This window comes from Passer domesticus, chromosome 1, assembly GCF_036417665.1.
Source record: "Passer domesticus isolate bPasDom1 chromosome 1, bPasDom1.hap1, whole genome shotgun sequence".
Classification (NCBI taxonomy): Eukaryota; Metazoa; Chordata; class Aves; order Passeriformes; family Passeridae; genus Passer; species Passer domesticus.
Genome location: NC_087474.1, coordinates 48,346,448 through 48,368,035, shown reverse-complemented (window position 1 = coordinate 48,368,035; position 21,588 = coordinate 48,346,448). Strand labels below are relative to the sequence as shown.

Below are 21,588 nucleotides of genomic sequence, written 5' to 3'. Positions count from 1 at the left end.
ATATCTTATTTTTCAAGTCTTTAGTATGATACTAAGATACTGAAAAATACAGAGAAAATTCCAGTTGAGTAGTGCTTTCTTCTGATGCTTTTTTCCATCTTCCTGGTGTCATCACAAGGAATTGAAGACAGCTGTGCTCTCCTTGGTAGCAGGCTCAGCAAATATTGAAATATGCACAATGTTATTAAACATTTGAGAATTAATTTAGATCAATTCCAGTTCCAGCAAGTTGCCTTTACTCCATCTTCTGTCTGCATTTCTGTTCCACACACTGTAATAGTTTTCATGTTTGCTCCTTGAAAGTTACCACTTACCTGCTGCACTCAAAGTAAAATTAAAGGAAAGCTTTTATGGAGATTGCATGTGTGCTTGTATCTATTAATGAGTTGTTTTTGCAAATTACCATCATCAGTGTTTATCAGCTCAGGTATTCTGTTTTTTCCCCCCACACAGGTATTGCCAGATGCCAATGCCAATGGGCTATAATCCGTACATGTATGGTCAGTATAATCTGCCATATGCACCCTCACCTGTGTACCAAACTCCTGGACAGCCACCATATCCGCCACCTCAACAACCTGGATACCCTTTTCCTCAACAGCCTTATTATCAGCAATAATGTCTCTGCAAAGAAGCTCTGCTTGTTAAAATTTGGGAGAAATTGGCAATAAGTGTACTAAAACTTCTAGCTTCCGTTAGTGTACCATACTGAACTGTATGCAGCTATAACTCCTGTCTCTTGTTAACTGCTCCAAAATGTCTAGATCAGTTTTTATGACACTAAACTCTTTGAAAGATCTACTGCAGTGGTTTAGACCATAGACTAATGCCAGAATTCGAGCCTAATTCAGTGGTCTGAAGCAGTACAGTACATTTTGGTTAGACCAAAACATTTGTTTGCAGAAATCCTCTAAGTAACAAATAGGTTCCGATGAGAAAAACAAAGCAGTGTGTGCACTGGGTGTGATATATTCTACAGAACCATATAGCAATTCCTTCTATACTCTATTGGTTTGTATTTTTTTTTAGTTTAGTTAAAATATGCTATTTTGTCTAATAATCAAGGCCTTGTAAATCATCAGTAAAAAGAAATAAATTACTTAAGAACGGTTTAAACACTTGGCATTCTCATTACCATAAAAATGTGTTTTGTGTGTCTGTAGATTGTTTCATTTGTCCCTTGACCTTCATAACAAAGAAGTTCTCAAAGGTTTAGCCTTACAAGTGAATTTCCATCTCTTCTCCATGCTTCTGTATTTTTGTGACAGAAACTATAATTAACCTTTTAGGTGTTGGTAGATGAAGTCTTACAGGTAGAGTTTTCCTATAACTTTGGAGTGTATTGGACTGAAATACATTTATTACCATTTTTTAAGAATAGTTACTGTCATCTACAGGATGCTGTATAAAAGAAGGGAGATCAGGGTCCTCTTACAGGACCAGTGTGTAGTTGTTCTAACTTCTGTTTTCCAAAGAAATGGTGGTGGAAAATGTGTTATGGCTCAAAATAGGGCAACTATTAATTGCTGGAGCTTTGCAGTTTGCTTTTTAAATGATTGCTTTTTTTCCCTTGAAAAAATAGATGTATTCCCTCAGGGAGCTTGTTATCAGTGGGAAACTTTTTTTTTGGGGGGGGTGGTGGGGAAAGAAAATCTTGTGAATTAAAGCACATTGAATGTTTACTTTTGGATCCATCATCTCAAGGGATAAGTAACCTTGCACTGCATTTTACATAAGATAGTGAAGAATCTAAGTTTGGGGTTAATGGCTTCTACCAAATATTTGCTAACCATTTTTCAGCCTTTTCTTTTTCTAACAGGCTTGTTTAATGAGGGACTCTCCTTTCATTTAGCCCTTGATAAGAGTTGGTTCTGTGGGACAGTTAATTTTCTGAATGCTTCATAGAAGATGTTCTGGCCTTACAGAATAACTATAACAATACCTGTGTTACTAAAAGTTACTCCTTTGTTTTTCTATTAAAGTGCCTGATTAAGATATTGAGGTATATTTTAGTGTTTAGAGGTGCCAGTTATTGTAGCATCTGGGTGGAAACCTCACTGGATCATGAATATTCTTCCTCATAAAGAAAGCAGCATTTGTATTCATATGAGCTCCTTTCTTTCTGTCTCAAGTTCCTCTTGCTGTGTGATCATCCTGATTACTGTGTGAAGACTCCTTGTCTTTAATACTTGCTAACACCTGTAGAAAATGTGGATCAAAAGGTAGAAATGAGCACCCCTTATAGAACTTATTGAGTACCTGATTCTAAACAAATTTGTTAATCTGTAGAAGCTCAGTGATGTGGGGAACCTGATGGAGTAAGGGAATATCCAGCACCATAGATGAAACCACTGCACAAAGACAGGTGCTTTGCATTTCTTCAGAAACAATGCTGAATGGGGTAGCAGAGAAACCTCTCCCTTTTTTTTTTCTCCTGACGAGAAGACATAAGGCAAGCGAGGACAATGAGAAAAAGCTAGGAAGATAACTGTTTGGAAACAGCAATCAGAACCTGATTTTATTCTAACAGAAAAAACAGTAGTTTTCCACTAATTTCACTGTGTCAATGTGCAAGTGCAAGTCTAATGCAACCTTTTAAATTCTTAATTTTTAGTATGCCATGGGCTGTAGGTTTTTCAGTTCACAAATTAGATGCATTTGAGCTATTGTGTCAGTTTGTTTCTAGTGCCTCAATTGATAAAACTTATTTTCATGCTGTATAAAAAAAGTCATTTGTTCCCACATAAAGGTTCTTAGAACTGAAATTTCCTTTTTAAAATTTTATAGATCTGGAATTACTGTCAAAACATTTTTTCCAGTTGTGTTTCTGCTTGCTTTAGTCTATTATTTGAATATGTGTAGAATTCTATGCATTATGTTGAGTTTTTCTCTTTTTTTTTTCCTGAAGAGAACAGAAAAATCCGGACATGTTATGTATTTGCTTTTAAGCATGCAGTTGTCATGACTTTGGTTGAAATGTTACCTTGTTCTTCTATAGTTTATTAAAAAAATCAGTTAGAAAACCTGATTTCATGGTGTTTCTCTCAACTCCTTTGGGTTCAGACAAGTGTTATTTTGGAAAGGATGCAAACAAGTTATGGGCTCCCAAGAATGTTTGTGCTGTGGTGAAGGCGTATCAGCTACAACTGCTTGGTAATAACAGCCACGTTCAGATCCTGGTAGTTGTTTATTTCCAAAGCTGATTGAGTGTATTTCCCTCTGTTTATATGAGGAGGAAATTATTAAGATTGATGTAATGGTTCTGTGCCTTCAGAAACTTGTATTCCTAATTTGTTTTTGTGAATTCATGTTCCGGCTGGGTTACACGAGATTCCCAGCATCATGGGCATTAAAGCATGGGTTGCAAGGAAAGGGATTGTAAGGGCAGCTACTAACAGCAGGTAAACAGTCCACATGGGCAGTCCAAGAAGTCAATTTAATTTTTTTCTTTTAAAAGCTCTATAATGCAATGCTTGTTTCAATTGCTGTGTGGAGGGAAAAGTTTATAACATATCCTTTCAGAGACTTTGAAGTCAAGCATTTATTTCATCTTGCATAAAATCTTTCAATGCAATTAGTATGAAAAGCAAGTTTTAGGAAGCAAGCTAATAGCAGATCATTGGTGAAATACCAAATTGTTGCAAGGTAGCAGGTCTTTCTGCAACTTTTTTCTTTATTAACATGGTCTCAGCCCATATGGAAAAAGTGTCTTCTTTCCTGACCACTAAAGTGATGCTGCCAGCTAATGGTGATTCTTTACTATCATCTCATTTTGAATGCTTTTAGAGCTGATTTGTGACATTTATTTTGACCTTAGACTGAATGAAGTCCTTTGGTATTTCCAAGTACCTTGAGGCAGTATTTGAACTTTGGCATACTGTAACAACCTCACCCATTGACAGGTAGCTGAAAATCACAAGAAAATCCTTTGGAAAACACTTTTTTTCCCCCGTCTGCATTACCTGAGAGATGTGCTTGCTTGTTGCTAAAATGTGTGTTCAGTTCTGAAATTACTTGCATCTCAGAAGCTGTTTTCTGGCATGCATTTATCCTGGCAGAACATTAAAATAGACTGAGTTGAGCAATTGTGGGGTTGAGTTTTGGTTGTATACTATTGAGTGAAACTGCCTGAATTTTCAAGAGTTCACTATGTATAGTTTAAAAGAAACTATTTGGAATGTTTCAGTGCCTGAAAAAATGAGCTATTACAGCAGAGCAAAACTTGAAATTGCTTTTTTGTATTGTTCATGGGAAAAGAGTTGAGGTTCTTGCTGCTTTTGACTAACATTACCCAACATGCTAACTTTTTTAGGTTTACCGTGACTTTTGAAAGGTATATTTGAAATGGTCAGTGTTTCTTTTTTTAAAAAAAAGTGACTTGTTTTTATCAAGATAGCTAAGTACTGCTAGATTAAAAAATGAATTAATTTTTTAATTGCACTGCTTTAAGTACTTTCCCTTACGCTTTTGTGTTCTTGATACTCAACAAAGTCAGAGATTTTTCTGATTTGGACTTAAATTTGGAACTCTGGTAATTTACTGGCAAACATAGAGTTACTGCTAATCTCAAATTATGACTTTAATCTTGCATCTGATTCCCCTAATTGCGTGTAATAGACCCTGGAGCCAACAACCATATCTCAGTTATATTGTGCTTTTTTTTCCCCCCTTTTTTCTTTATGTTTCAAAATCCATGTGAGAGGCTGGCCACCAATTTTATTAATCAGGTTCTGAAGAAAAACTGTTTACTATCAAGCATGACAAGGAAGAGGCAACTACCTCAAAATCAGCACCAAGGCTTCACCACAAATTATTGCTTTTGGGTCGTTTCACCTTTAATCCATTCAGCAGTTCTGCATGACAATGCCCGTTTGCATTTGTACTTCCAAGTTCAAGCACTCCTGGGTGCTGGAGTGCTGTTCTCGATGCTGGTAAGCTGCTGGAGTGTTTGCTGGTGTGAAGATAGCCTGTTCCTACCAGCACCTTTTCCAGCCAAGTGAGGTGTGTTGTTGGGAAGGCAGAGCAGTGGAAGGGCCATTCCCAGTGGGCAGCTTGCCTGCAGTCCCTTTCCTTGGAGGCTGAGGTGGTGAGCAAGCACATGGGAGTAAGAGCCTGAATGAGGGATGTGGGACTCCAGGCAGCTCTTCAAAATGCAGTGTATTGCATCCAAGGTGTTACAGCAGTCCGGGGTTGTGGGTGACAAAGCCTGTGCTGACAGCTGTCAGTGCCAGCTGCAGGCAGGCCTGGAGACCCTTAGTTTATGTTACAAATGCATTATATACTTTTCTTTGCTGAGCATCTTAATACAGTAAAACTAATCTATACATTAACTTTTATCTATAGCCTATCATAACTGCTATAATTACCATATTCATATTACTATTCTCCAATCACTAAAAAAAACCTCACAGTTTAAGCTAGAAGTTGTTTTTCAGTTTTCTTGCAGTGGAAAATTCTGAGACCTTTTTTCTACTTGCAACATCTGCTGACTTGTTTGCCTGTGCTATCTTTCTGCTTGGTAAAAATATTTTCTTGTTTGAGGTGGGTTTATCCTTTGCTCTAAGTCATAAACCCCCACTTCTAACTAACATACCCTTTGCCTCCTTGGTTATCCAGTAAGACTGGCTCAGCAATTCTTTTCTTCTATATCAAACTTGCTTTTATCCCTATTCCTTCTTCAGATTCTACATTCAAAAATCTTTCTGCTAAGTATGAATATCTGTGAGACTTTCTTGTCAAACTTTCATGCTTCCCAACACATGGGCCTGGCAACCCAGCTGGTCTTGGATTGTGCTCCTGGGACACATGCACACAACAGCTGACAGCACCCAGGTGATAAAAATGTGCTGAGACTTGGCTATGGAGTCATTGTGGGCACTGGTGAGATTTAGACCAAAACCAGATTTGACTTCAAGTGACTTTTCACCTAGAGCAATCTGTCCTGTGACCTGAAGTAACCTTTATCCTAGAGTGACTTTTGTCCTGTGACTGTGAGGAACCTTTGCCATTGAGGAACATCTGTCCTTGGACTGCAAGGTCCATTAACCTTTGATCTTGAGGATCCTCTGTCTTGTGTCCTCAATTAACCCTTGACCTTGAAGAATCTGTCACCTCAATTAACCTTTGACTGGGAATAAGTGTTGACCTCATGTAATCTGTCCACTGGCCTTGAGTAACATTTGAAATAAATTAACCTTGTCCCTGTGACCTCGCAGAACCTTCTACCTTGAGTAATCTCTGTTCTGAAAGAACTTTTGACCCAGCATAAACTCTGTATTCTGGCCTCATGCAGGCTATGAGCTCCAGTAACCTTTCTCCTTGAGCAACCCCTGTCCTATGACCTGAATTAACTGCTGTCCTGTGACAGAGGCTGGGCTGGTCTCATTCTGGAAATCTGCCTTAGAAAGTAACCTTTGACATCAAGTAGCTTCTGCCCTCTGACCTGAAGTAGCCTTTGATCTCAAGTAATCTTTGTCCCATGACAAGGATGGGACCTGACCCAGGCTTGCTCTGGAAGGATGCCTTTGAAATGTTGGGGACAAGCAGCATGGTATGACCTGGGCAGAAAGCACTGGGCTGTTATACAGGCAATATGAGGGCAAATGGCTTCCTTTGCCATAGCTGGGCTCCAGCTTCTCCTGCCCCACCTCAGGCATGCTGCTAGCAGTGGCAGACCCTTCTGGCTTCAGTTTTGGCCACGGGGTCCTCTGTGGACCTACAACCCTGGTGCCAAAGCAGACTACAGGAGGACTTGCTCGTGGTGTGTGAGTTGAGTGTCCAGGTTTTGCTAATGATGGCTTCCACTGGAACACAGAAGCTGCCTGAGTAGATAACTGCCCCGTGTTTTGGCTCGTACAACATTTACGGGTTATTTCATCTAACAGATTTGCCATTGCTCTCTCCGCTTTTGAATGTGGTACAGCACGTGTGTATGTGGCGTGTGAGGTGGGAGGCAGAGGTGAAAGTGCAGACTACCTTACACCTGGGGAGTTCACTGCAGTGCTGTCCGCCTGAGGGTGGCCTCGCCCCACCCCACCCCCCCAGCTCTTGTTTCTCTGCCATTTCCTACTAAATGGCTTTAAATCTCTCCAAAGCAACACCTGGTGGTACCTCTTACTTTTTGCCAGCTTAAACTTTTCTGAGTTGAATATACTTTTGTGTATACACACACACAAAATATCTGAGTAGTAAGACAGATCCAGCCTGTGCTGTTTACATTCTCAGAAGGCGAGCAGCATCACGGAGCTGCCTGCTGCCTGCAGCAGAGGGCAGACTGAAACCGTGTAACCAACAGATCTTTTTGGTGTGAATATATACGAAAAGATATTTGAAGTTTATGCTGGTGGAAGGACAGGCAAATCGTTTTTTAATTAAGCACCATCAAATTTAACTTTGTGTAGATACCCATGAGTGCTCCTTGGTTGATGTCCTGTAAAACCAGCCAAATGCAGGGACAATTATTTCAGCTGCCTGCATCCATCTTCCTGACCAGCTGCACACCAAACTCAGAGCACTGTACTGCCAAGGTGAAGGGATAGGTAAGATTCCAGGTCATCCTAAACTATTTTATTGGCCTTCTGGACTTATGTAGCTTTTGGGAATTTTCTACTTTTAGTTTGCATACTTGGACAATGTCTTTCTGTATATACCCAGTGTGATTTAAGCTCATCTGGCATGATAAGATGTCTGCTTACCTGGAGAAATGCAAAATTAACTGATTAGTTTTAAAGAGCTGCAGAATGAGGTGACAGTGGAACAAAGTGGAGGGTGAGTGTCATCATGAGCCATTCTGAGAGGAGGAGTAGAAAAAAGGGTCCCATGCTGCTGGCAGGAGAGAAGTGTGTTGGAAGTAACAGCTCTATTGTCGAGGCAGCTACAATGCCAACAGCAGATGTTGCTCCAGGGGGATGAAAAAAACTTAGAGAGGGAAGATGTCAAAGTGGTCAGAGAGGAGAAGGGGCCAGGAGAAAATGGAAGGAAAGCTGAGGGAGGGATAGCTCAATGACTGGGGAAACAGCAGGCAAATCAAATGAGTATAGGGAACGGAGGAAGCATGGAAAAAAGGACCCAGGACTTTCACACCATGAATCATAGTATTTTAGGTGGTGCAAGGAAAGCAGAATTCAAGCTAAAAGGACTGAAATATTAAGTGAAACAGAAGAAAAATCAATGGTGGTAAAGGGAGGGGGGAAAGCAGCTTTAGCTGTACACAGTGAGTTCAGAAAAGAAATTTAAAGGTGAAGGGAACATTTTTTTCCAGTGAGTATAGAAGGCTGGATGAAAGCTGGGGGGTGATGATGGGCAGAGAAGGTCTTTAGAAGGGAAGACAGAAGATGTAGCAGATCATGTGCATTTGACAATGTTGGTCCAGGCAGGCTGTAACGAGGATTTATGTTTCAGAAATGAGCAGGATAATCCATGGAGTGACCAGAGTAGTGGAATCAAGGTAAGTGCTTACATGCCAGTGTCCAGTGTTGGAGTCAAAAAGGGGTGATGTGAAACTGCAGCCTGTAAAGCAGAGGAGAGACAGCAGGTCAAGTGCAAGAGCCTAAGTCCTGGTGGTAGACAGAAGTATCTTTGGAATAAAGGGAATGGAGTTTCTTATTTAAGAAAGCTGAATTTCTTCTCTAATCAGCCTCTTGCAGTCACTAGTTACATTTCATTAATGAAGGAGCATTTCATATTCTATTAGTAAATTTTTCATTAGCCAGCAACTTCCAGCAAGTATTAATTTCCATAAGCAGGAAAGGAGTATGTGATCTATCACAGAAACAGATGTAGATTCAGATTAAAAACACTTCCCTGGCGCCTTGCTGTTTCCCAGTGTTGTTATATGGCCACATTGAAACACTTTTTCGTTTTGCTTTGAAGTAAACAAAACTTTGCAGGGCATTTCTAACCCCAAACGTAGAAGGAGTACCTAACCAAATGTGCCTGGCAGTTCCGTGGCGCTAGGTGGCATTATATGGAAAGGCATAACACAAGCCCCGCTCATCCACCGCGCACTGCACTGCTGGTAAATCTCCGCATCTCGCCAGCATCACCGGCTTTGTGTGGAAAATTTTGAGCTGCATCATTAACAGTCAAAACAAAATTGATGCAAGCTGAAGGGAGAGAAAGTTTTGCTCTGCAACAGAAAAAGGTTGTTCTGAAAATATTGGAGAAATCGGAATGCTACCTGTAAGTCTCTAGAAGAAGAATGTTTTCTGTATTTTGCCATTCCCCACATACACACACTTTGGCTATGTTTAAGCATGTGGTATTTCACCACAGGGTTGTCAGTGGGGCTTAACAATGGACCCCCTCCACCCCACCCTAGTTTTTTGTGAAATAACATCCTGTGCCTTTTATTTTCAGTTAAGAAACAGAAAGGCAGGGGGTTGTGTGAAATACTGATAGCAATGACCCACACTATCATTTAATAACCTTGCTAGTATAAAACACTTTTCCTAATCTCTGAAGAGGAGGTAATAGCATACATAGGAGTCTTCCTCATCCACAATTTTGGATAGCTGTTTGTTCTGTTGGGTAAGGAAAAGAGTCCTAAAGGTGATTATTGAACTTGTACTGGTTTCTGCCATAATAAAGAGCTGACAGTAGGGCCTTGAATATGATACGTGCTGTAAGAGGCTGGTTATGCTACAGTTTATGCTCGGGGAGAATTTACCTGGACTATTTGCTTCCTGTTGCTCCATGGTGGCTGTGTTTTGTGTGACCTCCCCTGTGGAGAGGAGTTGGGAGGAGTGAGCTGAAAACTCGAGGTAGTACAATAGAAACTTCTTGCACCTTGGAATGCATCCCTTGAGCTGTGCTTGCTGTCTTTTGGGGTGGTCTGAGGAGATCTGCTCCCTGCACAGCTGCAGTAATATTCACATCACATAGCACAGAAAATGAGCAGACATTTGGACCACACTCAGTTGATTTTTCTCTGTTACTGAATGTTACCTGCACACAGGTTACTGAAACAGTCTGTGTGTAGCAGAAGTTAGAAAGCCTCTGTTGTTAAAAGGATAATCCTCAAATACTGCTCAACAGTCATACAGGTCACTTTGAAAATGACTGTAGGTGTAAACAGAGTTTTCATCTCCTAGAATACTGATTAATACAGGTCACAGTGATTTTATACAGCTAGTCTTAAGCATGGATGATTACTTAAAGCCCATTCAAGATGAGGCTGATGAAGCTTTGTCACAAATACCTTACATGGTAAACTAGTCCCTAAATCTTTAGAACAAATGCAAATGCTCCAGCTTGCAGGTGTCTCCTTCAAGCAGATTCTTCTGCCTCCATATGTGCTCTGTGTGATACCTGTTGTGGCAGCTTTTCTTTGCACACTGTGAGTTAACGCTGTGTGTGGGGAAGACCAAATACAAACAGAAATTTGCAATTGGAATGACCTTGACTTCTGCTTGAGAGCTGCAGAGTAAGGGCAAGAGCAAAATTGGGCTCTGTGGGAAAGCATCTGGTGTGTGTCTCTGCTGACAGCATCTACCGCAGCAAGCAGAGAAATGGCTGGCAGCGCTCGTGGAGAGCGGATTAGAGATTGGGAAGTGTAGGAAAAGAAGACAAAGGTACAGGTTGTATGCTTGCATGCTCTTGCAGCCTACTAGGGTGCAGTCTTGTGTAACTTAGTTCTTGTAATTGGATTACCAACTGTGACAGGGGAGCATAAAAACTATGAATACGAAGGTATGCTAAAGGATTTCATGTTTTCCTGAAATGATGAATGTATTGATGGATGCTCAGCTTTTTCCCTAAATTTACCTTGATGATCTGACCTGTCCTTTTTCTTGTGTACATGGCTGTGAAAGGCAGCATGGTACCTCATTTTGGAGGAAGGGAGAGATGGGCCAAACCTAGTTGCCTGCTTCATTTTCTTCAGGTGCAGATGACAGGGCAAGGCACCACAAGGGATGGACAAGCAAAGAGATTATTCTGTGGGCCTCCTAAACCTTCATGCAGGTTGTCTTGCATTTTGACAGTTTTTAAGCAGGAGCCTTAAGTTCCAAACCCAAGAACAGATTTCCCACAGATCTGTGCCTTGTGGCAGGCAGTGTGAGATGGTGTTGAATGTTCAAGAAAGTATGGGCTTTCCTGCTGAAGCACCTTCTGGAGATGTAGCAGTTACAGGCGTGGCCTTGTTCTCCTCCTGTGCAAATTTTCAATTATCTAGTGAGATTTCTTTGGCTGGAAAACTTACAAAATCACTTTTCCCTTACCTTTCACAAACCTTTTCCCTGAATCCTTTCACAAAACTCCTTCCATCTAACTGTCCTCAGAACCTCAGCTTTATGGTATGTTTGTTCAAAGTTGCTGGAGGCTGGGAGAAGAATTCACAGAGGTACAGAAGTATGCGTGCATCCATTCATTCCCTTGCAGGACAGCATCATTGCACAAGTGCTGTTTCCATGGAAACAAGGATAAAAATACAGAATAATAGAAATTAGAGACTCAGCTAACAAGTATTTTCTATCCTGGACAAGGTTATTCTCATCTGTATTCTCTGTTTGCATATGTTTTCAGGATTTTATTTTGTTTTGTCGGTACTCTTCTCCTCTTATACGCAAAGAAGGACCCTCAGCATTAGCCCCTGTTGTTATTCTTTCTGAAGAAAAATGCTGCATTGCATCACTACGTGCTGCTGAAGCACCTCGATGAGATCAGAAATTCATGTTAAGGATTTTTCCCTGTGCTGGTTCCTCTGCGACCACATCCTGCAGAAAGCAGCCTCTGGGGCACTGCAGTAGGTAGCCCAAAGCAAACTGTGCATTCTTGGTCTTTGAATCAGGGACAAGAACTTGCTTCATGCCACCACTGGGAGTGTCAAAAAGGCATATTAGACACTGATTTATCCTTGCCCTGCAGCTCTCCCAAATGCGTGTTCAGGACAGCTGGGCTCTGAGCCAGTGGTCTAATGCACACAGCAAGTGGCTGTGAGTGCCCTGTGCCCTGCCCCAAGCAAGCTGACACGGCCAAACAAAGCCTTCAGAAGCTGCCAAAATGCTCTTGCAACTTGCATGTAAGCAAGGCTCTGCACTTTAGAGAAATCTTACATTTTATTTCATAAACATAGGCATCTGCTGCTAATTAAAGTAGCAGCATATAATTATACCCTTTCTTATTAGTAGAGATAGAGTCTGACAGTTGCTTAGATACAAAATAAGCAACTACAGATTGTCTTCTGCACTTTAACAAGCACAGCAAGCTGGAACAATAGAATTGTAAACTTATTCTGTATTCTCTTTGGTAAATGTGCCTGGGAAAAATATGTTTAATCTCACTACTTGCTCGTAATGTCAGCTATAAAGTTCTTTAGCTACCTCTCTGCTTTCCTCCACAAAGTACCAACCAAACAATTTCTGTGGAAAGAGCAGGATACCTCCTTGGGGAAAGCATTAGACAGAAGGAGCAACAGTGCAGTTAACAGCCACTATTTTGCTGAGACCACCTTTCCTAGCTTTTTATATCCAATGAAAGTAAGTTTCTTCTTAATGATTAAAAAATCTAGGTGCTAGTGCAGTTATGCTGTGGTTTAACCTTAGCTGACAGCTAAGCAGCACACAGGCACTCACTCCCAGAACAGTGGATCTGGGGAGAAAACCTGAACAGTAAAACTGGGAAAATTTGTTGAGATGAAGACAGTTCAATGGGTAAAGTAAAAGATGCACATGCAAGCAAAGCAAGGAACCCATTCACATTTCCCATGGGGGTCCAGGTCTTCAGTCATCCCTAGGAGAGCATCATAAGTAACAGTGACTTGGGAAGATAAATGCCATCACTCTGAATGTCCCACTTCCTCCTTCTTCGCCCTAGCTTTATACACTGCTATAGGGTATGGGTCCCTTGGGTTAGCTGGGTTCCTTCCAACTACCTGAATACCCCTGGCCAGCCTCAATATCAGGCCAATATGACAACTTGCCCCCTCTGTAACTGCTAAGCAGTTGCTAAAACACTGCTGAACTATCAATGCTGTTTTTGAAAGTACAAATCCAAAACTTAGCCCCATGGGAGCTGTTGTGAAAAAATGAATTCTGTCCCTGCCAAAACCAGCAGATAAATACGAACATGAAGACTGCACATACTGTAGCTACTATCTTTAAAAGGCAGGTGTTACAAAATGTGGTTGCCTTCTTTTTTATGGGTTAAGCTTACAGCCAAAGCCCTCTGGATGTGACAAGATGGATCTACAGCTTTGCTAACAAAGTCCCTATTGCTTCTTATCAGAAAACTCATGATGCTATATTGAGAAATCACTTCTCTTGCCCCACAGATTGTCAGCTGTATCCTCAGAGGCATATTTGAGTGTGTGACCTTTTCTTTTCTCACATTCTGCTAATAACCCCCAACTTTCTTTGCTCACAAATCCAAAACTCTGTTGATACACCTATAGTCTCACTGCTCTTGTTATTAAACTGTAGGGAATGTAATCAGAGCAGCTAATGCCACAATAATCCTCCTGATCCATGCGGTTATCTCTGAAGATATCAGAAATGATGCTGTCTGCAAGAGAGCTGATGTATTTTGGTTAATTCTGCACCTGCAAACCTTTGGAGGAATATACCAAGCTTCCAGATGCTAAAACACTTGAAGCTGCAATGAGACTTCAAATGCCTTTGTTATTGACTATCAAAACTGTTCAATATTTCTCGATGGACAGAGCTGGCTCGTTCCTGAAAAAAAAAAAAAAAGTAAATTTTGACAAGATTTTCATCCCTCTGCAGCACCATTGTAAGAGACCTAACAAACAGATTGTTGAGCTTGCAGGGATGCTGTAGGGCTTGGGCTGCAGGGGGGTGCCTGGTGAATGTCACAGCCTGCCTTACTCCTTGAAGAGCCAAGCTGCAGCATTCCTTCTGGTGGCCTGTTTGAGGGATTAGGGCTTGAACAAAAATCTCAAGTTTTTTCTTCACTTAGATATAGCAGCTTTGCCAGAATTTAGGGCACCATTCTGTGGCAACCTGCAGAGAGAGGTAATATGCAGAGAAGCATCTGAAGCGTGCTGCTCAGCAGAGCAGGTTTAGGCAGTGCTCTGTTCTGCTGCTGAATTACCTCTCAGATCACCGGCACATCAGCCTGCTTGCACAAGGAGATGATGGGATTTTTCAAGCCACCTGCATAATTTCTAAGGTCTATAAGTTCTGCTAACTGTGACTCTTTGCCACCCTGTGTCAGATGTGAAATGGCTCTCCCACATAAGAACCTTTATTTTGGATTTTCTTCCTCCTTCCCAAATGCACGATAAGAGTTGCCATCTGTGCTAACAAGTACTAAATATTTAGGCCAGCAGTGTGTCAGGCAGGAGCTTGGGTTCAATATGAAGGTGGTGGTGTGGTTTGTTGCTTATAGCTCATAAATAACACATCTCCCTGCAGACCTTCCTGGTGCACATAAGTCTGGGTAACTGGTTGCTGGTGGAGAGAGAAGGATGGTTTGCTTATCATTGCCTATGCAGCCTGCTGGGGCTGACAGGTTGGCACAGGTTAAACAGGTCCAGAGATGCTGTGCAGCTGGAATTGCTTTTGGATTAAAAAAAAAAAAATCAGGGGAAAGAGGAAAAAAAGTAAGGGAAAAAAAAAAAGAAAAATAAAATTAGAAAGGAAAAAACTCATAAGAAAAAAAAAAATTTCTGAGTCTGATGCAGTCATTGGATGCTAAATATGGTCTAAATACCCTGTGATGGCTAAGTGTTCGTGGGTTTGGAGCACCGCTGTCTTTCTCCAGATTGCCTTTTAGTGTTGGTGGGTTGTTGCTGTTTTCTCCTCTGAAACAAGACCAGTTTTAGATTCTACCTTGCTCTTTTGGCAAACATGCCTTTCAGTAGCTGGCATGAATAGCTAAGCAGTCTAGTTGGTGCTTTCAAGTTGGGAAGATCAATAGCACAGGCATTCCTGAAATGCAGATGAAAATGCTTTTAGGTTCAAAGTTTTTGAGCTACAAACAGCCTCAGGGTGCCGGTGGGTAAAAGCCAAGGCACCTTTTACACTTGCTGTGTCAGCCCCTGGAGCCTGAATCCTCGTCTTCTTCCAGTCTGTATGTGGGCTGGATGGTTTGCTCTGCTCTGCAGGTTACCTTACAGCCCACTGTGAACTGACATAGGGAGGACACAGATCAAAAGACAGCAGTACACAGAGATGTGGGCAAAACATTACAAGAAGGTAAAGTGCTGCAGTGAAGAGCTCTTAACATCTTTTTCTATTCCCAGATTTTGCTACTGGGTTATTTCCCTTTCCTTCCCAGTGTGATATGAGTTTTATCATCCCAGTAACATTAATTTGCCAGATCTTTTTCTGAAAGTCTCCTGACAAGAAAGCTGCACTGCGACTTCTTGTGCTCTTTCCCTCCCCATCAGATTTTTCAAATATTTTGACGTGGGTTCAGAAGCTTCTTTCTTCTGCTGTTTTTCCTTTCTCAGCATGAACTTCATGGTCTCAAGGGGTATATTCAGAGTACAAATGCAAGCAAAATGCAGTGTCATTGGATATGCTTCAGGCTGTTCTACATGAAACAAAGAAACATAGCAATCCCTTCACCTCTTCTAAACATAAGGATCGTCCTACTTCCTGCCGGACAAAGTCATGTAAAAGTCAGTAAAATCCTTAGCCAGCTGAGCTGACTGCTCATCCTTTTGATTTGTGGGCAGTTGACGGTTGTGTGAGATGGTTTTTAGCAACTTTCCAGAGGAGCTGCTTGTAAATTCTGCCCCCTTCAGAGCACCACAGACCCTCTTCAGGAAACCAAATTTCAAAACAAAGTAGTCTGAGAGGTAGGTTGCCTACTGTAGCCTTGCTTGACATTTTGGCTTCAGGCAAGACATGTAAGTGCATTGGTGTGCTGTGCCAAAAAAGGTATTTATCTTTTGTTTTATTTTCTTGATATGAAACGTCTTCTAAACCAAGCTAAATTTACCTGGTGGATCTACAGATGAGCTGGGGAAGTTTGCTTTGTGCTTGGATGATGATGCAGGTTCTACTGACAAAACATACATGCAGGGCTCATGTATGATCAGAAAACTGACCTCCAGTGAGCTGTCACACACCTCAAATAATACCTCCTTTTCTGTACTCTACAGTTTCCTTATCTCCTTTTTAAATTTTTTTTTTCTTTAAATAAGACATCCTCCTCAGCTGATATGACTCTTTCCAGACAATACCTCAGGAATCTGGCATAACATACCTCTGAAAGGCTATGGATATCCTCTCCAGTGGTTCAGGGTCTGTTTGTCACCCTGTTGGGGGTTTTTCTGCTTCAGCACCAGAGCAACAATTACACCTCATCTTTCTCAGAAAGGGCTTCACAAAACATGAGGAGAGGCTGTTCCCAACCATCTGTAGCTGCCAGGCTGCAGGAGAAGGCTCTTCACATGGGAACATGATTGCCATGGACTAGTTGGGGTGGAAAAGTTTCTCCCAAGGCTCAGGCCTGTGGGCCTTTGGTGCAGGCAGGTGTCTGAGAGTGGATAAGGAATCAGGGGCTGGGTGGGTGAGGCTCTAGAGGAGAGGGGCATGGGGATATGGAAGCAGAATAGGATGGGAGAGCAAGAAGCCTCCTTTTTTTTTTTTTTTTTTTTTTTTGTTCCATCAAAGGGACACACACGGGCTGGCAAAGGACTGGTACCAGTTTGTGCCATGATGACTGTGGAGGGACCACTCAGGGAGGCCTAAGCGGGTTTCATCTGAGAGAGCTCCCAGAGCACATATCTCTTATTACACACAAGTTACACATTGCTACATATCCAGGAGTGAGTTCCTAATGCAATATGAATGATCTAGGAAAGAAGATATCTGAGAGGTGGTCTTCCAGCTGGAGTGGGTGCAAAACACAAAATGCTTTCTTATATCCCCTCATGGGTTGAAGTGGTATTTAATTTGAGCCCTCACAAATGCACAGACACCACCAGAGCTGTAAATGTAGCAAAAAAGGAGAAAAACTGAGGACCCAGGAGCTGCTTTGAAGCTTTAACATCTCACATTGAGAAACTGAAGGTATAACAGTTCGAGGGAGAGCTAAAGCAGGGTGTCCTTTGGCTCTCTTCAGGCTGGCCAGTCCTTATCCCTTGCAGTTAAAGGATGTCTGAAAGGTGCAGCTAATTGGAGTAACTTTCTCTATCTTGATGCATTTTACATCTCAAGCATGTGAAGTACCTTTGCTAAAAGGAGTTTTTGAGAAACTTTAAGTAATTCCTTGGCAGAAAATTAGATTCCAAGCACAGATCAAGTCTGTCTTTACTCATGCCATGCTTTTCTTTTGTGACTTTACTTCCAAGATGTTGCTTAAGAACTTGCCTCATTGCTTTGCCAGGGAGTGGGAAAGAAAGAAAAAAAAGAGAGAAAAGAACTTTTGCTTTTTCCCAAGGTTTGTTGGCTGTTCAGCATGAATTTCAGTGAATCTGACAAATCTGGGATGCTTTTGCGTCAGTGAACTATAAGGTACCCAAATAAATGTTGTTACCCTGAGAAGCGTCTGGTGCCTGTAGTCCAAGCAAAATGGGGGAACATCCATATTTGTCACAATGGGGTCATGTTGTTCCCTCTATTAAAAAAATGGGGTTTTTTTCAGAGTATGTTTCAACAGTTTGTTACTCACTGTGTTTCTGAAAAAGAACTTCCAATTTTCCAGTTTGTTAGTGTCCTTCCTGTGCTATAAACAGTGATGCTCGATCAAATACCCTGACACCATTATAATGAGCTGTACCTAATATCTTAATGAAAACATCTGTGTGTAGGCTCCAGGGGAGGTGAGAAGCAAGAGAGACTATTTTTCTGACTGTATCAGCATGTTCACAGCTCTGTAGTTTGTATAGTCCAGCTACATTCCCTCTGCTTATACCCATTAGCTTTCTTCCTTTTCTGAATCTGCTCTGGCTATCCAGCATTGAGTATCCAGTCCCAGATCACCAACTGAGGTGGCAGTTCTGCTGCTTGGGCTGTACTGGAAGTTTTGGGGAAATCCAGCAACCAGGAAAGACTGTGGTGACACTCTGTGGTTTCCCTGCAATGACATCCCACATGCCATGTTGCTCTGCTTTCTAATCCCATTGAGGAAATGTTTTGACTCCCACTCCATACACTTCTAACTTGGACCACATTTATATTCACCTCCAACAGTTAGAATATCCTCACATTGTCTATGCATCCCTCAAAGCCACTACAGTGCATGAGGGCATTGTTTTGCACAAAGTACCTGATTCATAAATTTTCACAGGTATTCTTCTAGACCCAGCCAACAAGGGCATTTGTTAACTGAAAAGGGATTTCAACCTGTCTGATACAGTAACTGTGGGGTTGACTGAACCTGCAGAAAGCTGACAAGAGATGATTTCTTACAACTGTGAAGCCTTGAAGCGTGAAGTTTGCAGCATTTCTCATCCTTTCAGAAAGCTGTCATAATTTGATGGATTAATCAGGGTTACTTAGCAGGGATGCTTACCTGGCAGGACAACTTTTGTGCCTCTCCTGTACAAAACTCAAGGCCAGTGAGCAGCTGCATCTGGCTCAAACAGAACTGTTAAACTTTAGTACTAAGACCTATGTGAGTTTTATATTTCTAATGTGAGTTTTTCCACTGTTGAAGGTACTGCTGTACTTTGGTGCACATATTTTTGTAACCTGCATTGTTTTGTATGATGACATGAATAGAGCATTTGGCCCCAGCAGTGTTGGGGAGGCACGTATTTTCTCTCTCTATGTATATTTTTTATTAACAGTCTAGTGCAAGTCAGCATGATTGTGTAAAGGATAATGTGCTTCACATCCTCTGGTGCAAGTTCTGTTGCTAGCTTTTAAATCAAACATTCTGCCTTTCACCAAGTTTCCTAAAGCCTGCCCTGGGAGATGATCAGCTCTCTGACACAAGATCATGCAAAATTGGGTGTGCCAGTATCCTTTGGCTCAAATGTTCTTTGCCCTGAGGAAAGGTTGTGAAATGTCTTTAGCTGGTGAAGCTGGGGCCTCATTAGGCTTGGCTGTGAGATGGCAAAGAGAGGACCCTTGCTCCTACCTACCTGTGTGCAACTTTTTCAGGTTGCACTTTGTGGCTTGTGATTCCTCCTGCCCACCTTTGTGCTGCAGCCTGACCTTCAGGTTTCCTTCTCCTGCCTGCTGGAGGACAAAGCAAGCCAGCTTGCTGCTTTCCCCCCTGCCTGCACTGGTCTGTGTACCATGCTCTGTGCTTGTAGCATCTGCCTGGGCAGCCAGTATTAGTATTTTGATTTTAGTTTTCAGCCTTTGATCTGCTCTCCTTGAGCTATTAGACATCTTGTCTCATTCATCAGTGGGACTGCTTTTCCCCTGGGAGGAGATGCTCTCTTTCTCTTCCATGTTTCCCCTGCTATTAGAGCTACACCTTGATCATGGTGCCTGAACTTTAGCTACACTGTGTGTTTTTCTCCAATGCACTTTACACAGCAGAATGCAGCTTCTCAAATGACATCTCACCTGCAAATATATCTTCTTTTAAAAATTTTTGAAAAAAACTATTTAAAGTATTTTTTTAAAGTTTTTCCTTACCACCATGCCTAACTTGTGTCAGGACCAACAGGAGGAATATGTTTTTCAGAATGGGAGGGTTGTATTTCAGATTGGAAAGCAAACATGAAGCAAATGACATTTCTGCCTTGGATCAAATGCTCCGACTAGAAAATACTGATCTCTCTCTTCTGTGACTCACCCGGGGCTGCAAGGTCAGCTTAACAGAGTCTTATTCTTGGTAGCAAAATCTTCGGAAGCTCTGCAGTGTTGAAAGGCTTGGCTCACCTTTTTCCCCAAAAGAATTCCAGCAGATCAGGAGTTAGCAATAATGTCTGATTAGGGCTTCCAGACTAGACCTCATGACTGCTTTGTTAAACCCCAAAGCAGAAGCTTAATCTTTTTCCCAGGCATCTCCCTACAAATTACATTCTATTAATTGAAAGCCCTTTTAATTAACATTTTCAGAGTACCCTTCTTGAATAGCCACTAATTAATGTTGCCTCTATTTTGGCATAGAACCCAGTAAAAAAAATCTCTTTTTAAGTGTTGTTTTCTTTTTAAACCACTGCATTGTGAAGAGTTTGATACCTTTTGAGTAGTTTTGTTTTTCACCATTTAGGTAGCTTAACTATATATATTTTTAATACTTTTGTTTTTTCCTTTTTCTTTTTTCTTGCAGTTCTGCTTCAATATATCCTAGAAATATCCTGAACGGTCGACCTCTCCTCCATGCTAATTCTCTAAATGCCACAAAGTCTTCCTGCATCCACATGAAGACTTTTCTAACCTTTTCTTACCTAGAAAACAATGTCTGGCTGCTGCAGAGAAATTCAGCCTGCTCTTGGCCCTGCTGTTTCAATACAGCCACATCATATCTCACTAAATATTCTGCTTGCAAATGAGAAACAGTTTAAAAAAAAAGTAAAATTTTGGCAAATTGAGCATTTCCTCCCTTTTTCACAACAAAATAAAACCCCTTTCATCCCTGGACATACACAGATTGTTGCAGCCTCAGCACTGCTGGGCCTCAGCAGCGTGGTGCAGTGGAGCTTTGTTTTTCTCAGTTACAGAAGGTCTCCCTCACCCGCACCCTGCAGGATGTCCTCCCGCTCTCCCTCTGTGCCGCTGCATGTGGGAAGCCCCAGTCTTCCAGCAGCTGACCCTGCTCCAAAACTGAGGGCAGCTTCTGAGCTGGAAGAAGTAGGCTCTGACAGCATGATGCCTGATGGCTGATTTGCTGCAGGGCTTGTGATGTGATCTGCCAGGTTCTGGAGGGTGCCAGCCTGCCACCTCCCACTGGCAGAGAGCACCTGGAGTCAGAGCCAGTTTGGAAGCAAGGGCGGGCAGCTATTGAGTGCTCCCAGATGATTCCAGACATGGTGTTTTTCCTATCTAACACTTTTCCCATGCAGACACCCATTTTTCAAGCCTGACTGCTGTACCTTGCTCTCAGTAAAGTTGTGTCTGGCTGCTCCTAAGTGGATGGATTATACTGTTCTGAGCTCCTATGACTTAGGGTCAGTCCTTCCTGAACCTTGCTAGATCCTCACTTGCTCTGAGATCTTCAGGTAAGAACAGACACCAGGATGTTCTTTCATTCCTACTTGTCAAAAAGATTGCAAGAACATTTTTTCTACAGATGGATGTGACTTGCCCTAACCATCCAAGCCTTTTTCATCTTCATGTTAGATTACTTCAGCATATTTCTACATGAGGCTATGCCAAGTGCAGCATACAGCAAAGTTAATAATGGAAGAGCATAGAAGTTAAAAGTAAATCTGGTGTTTTAAAATTCATTCATGTTAATAATGCAAACTGCTACTTTTTAAAATTCCTTGCTATGTTTTTACAGTGCTACTTCAAAAATCTCTCCTTAAAGAAGGCTAAAAATCAAATACAACTCATAACTTTTTAGTTTACTTATGGTCTTAATGGAGGCTGGTGTCCTTTCCTTCAGTGATTCTCCCCAAGAGCTTAGGAGGGGGATGAAATTGAAGGATGTTCATGTATTTGCTTTTGTCTTTCTGTTGTTTCTGCCAGCTCTACAACACATTGCAACTCTTGCTGGTGGTTCTCTGCTGATGGCTTGTGAGAAGGCTGGCAGCTCCAAATGATGCTCTGG

At 41.7% G+C, this 21,588-nt stretch overlaps 1 protein-coding gene across 2 annotated transcripts in view; it reads left to right on the top strand.

The window, feature by feature from the left end:
- The window catches only part of PDCD6IP (programmed cell death 6 interacting protein), a 28,639-nt gene extending 27,523 nt beyond the window's left edge, over positions 1-1,116 (top strand). For both annotated transcript variants that reach the window (XM_064419068.1, XM_064419061.1), the window contains exon 18: positions 454-1,116. In XM_064419068.1, coding sequence (XP_064275138.1) covers positions 454-619 — 166 coding nt within the window. In that variant the 3' untranslated portion in view covers positions 620-1,116. The remainder of the gene's footprint in view (positions 1-453) is intronic.
- The last annotated feature ends 20,472 nt before the right edge of the window (positions 1,117-21,588 follow it).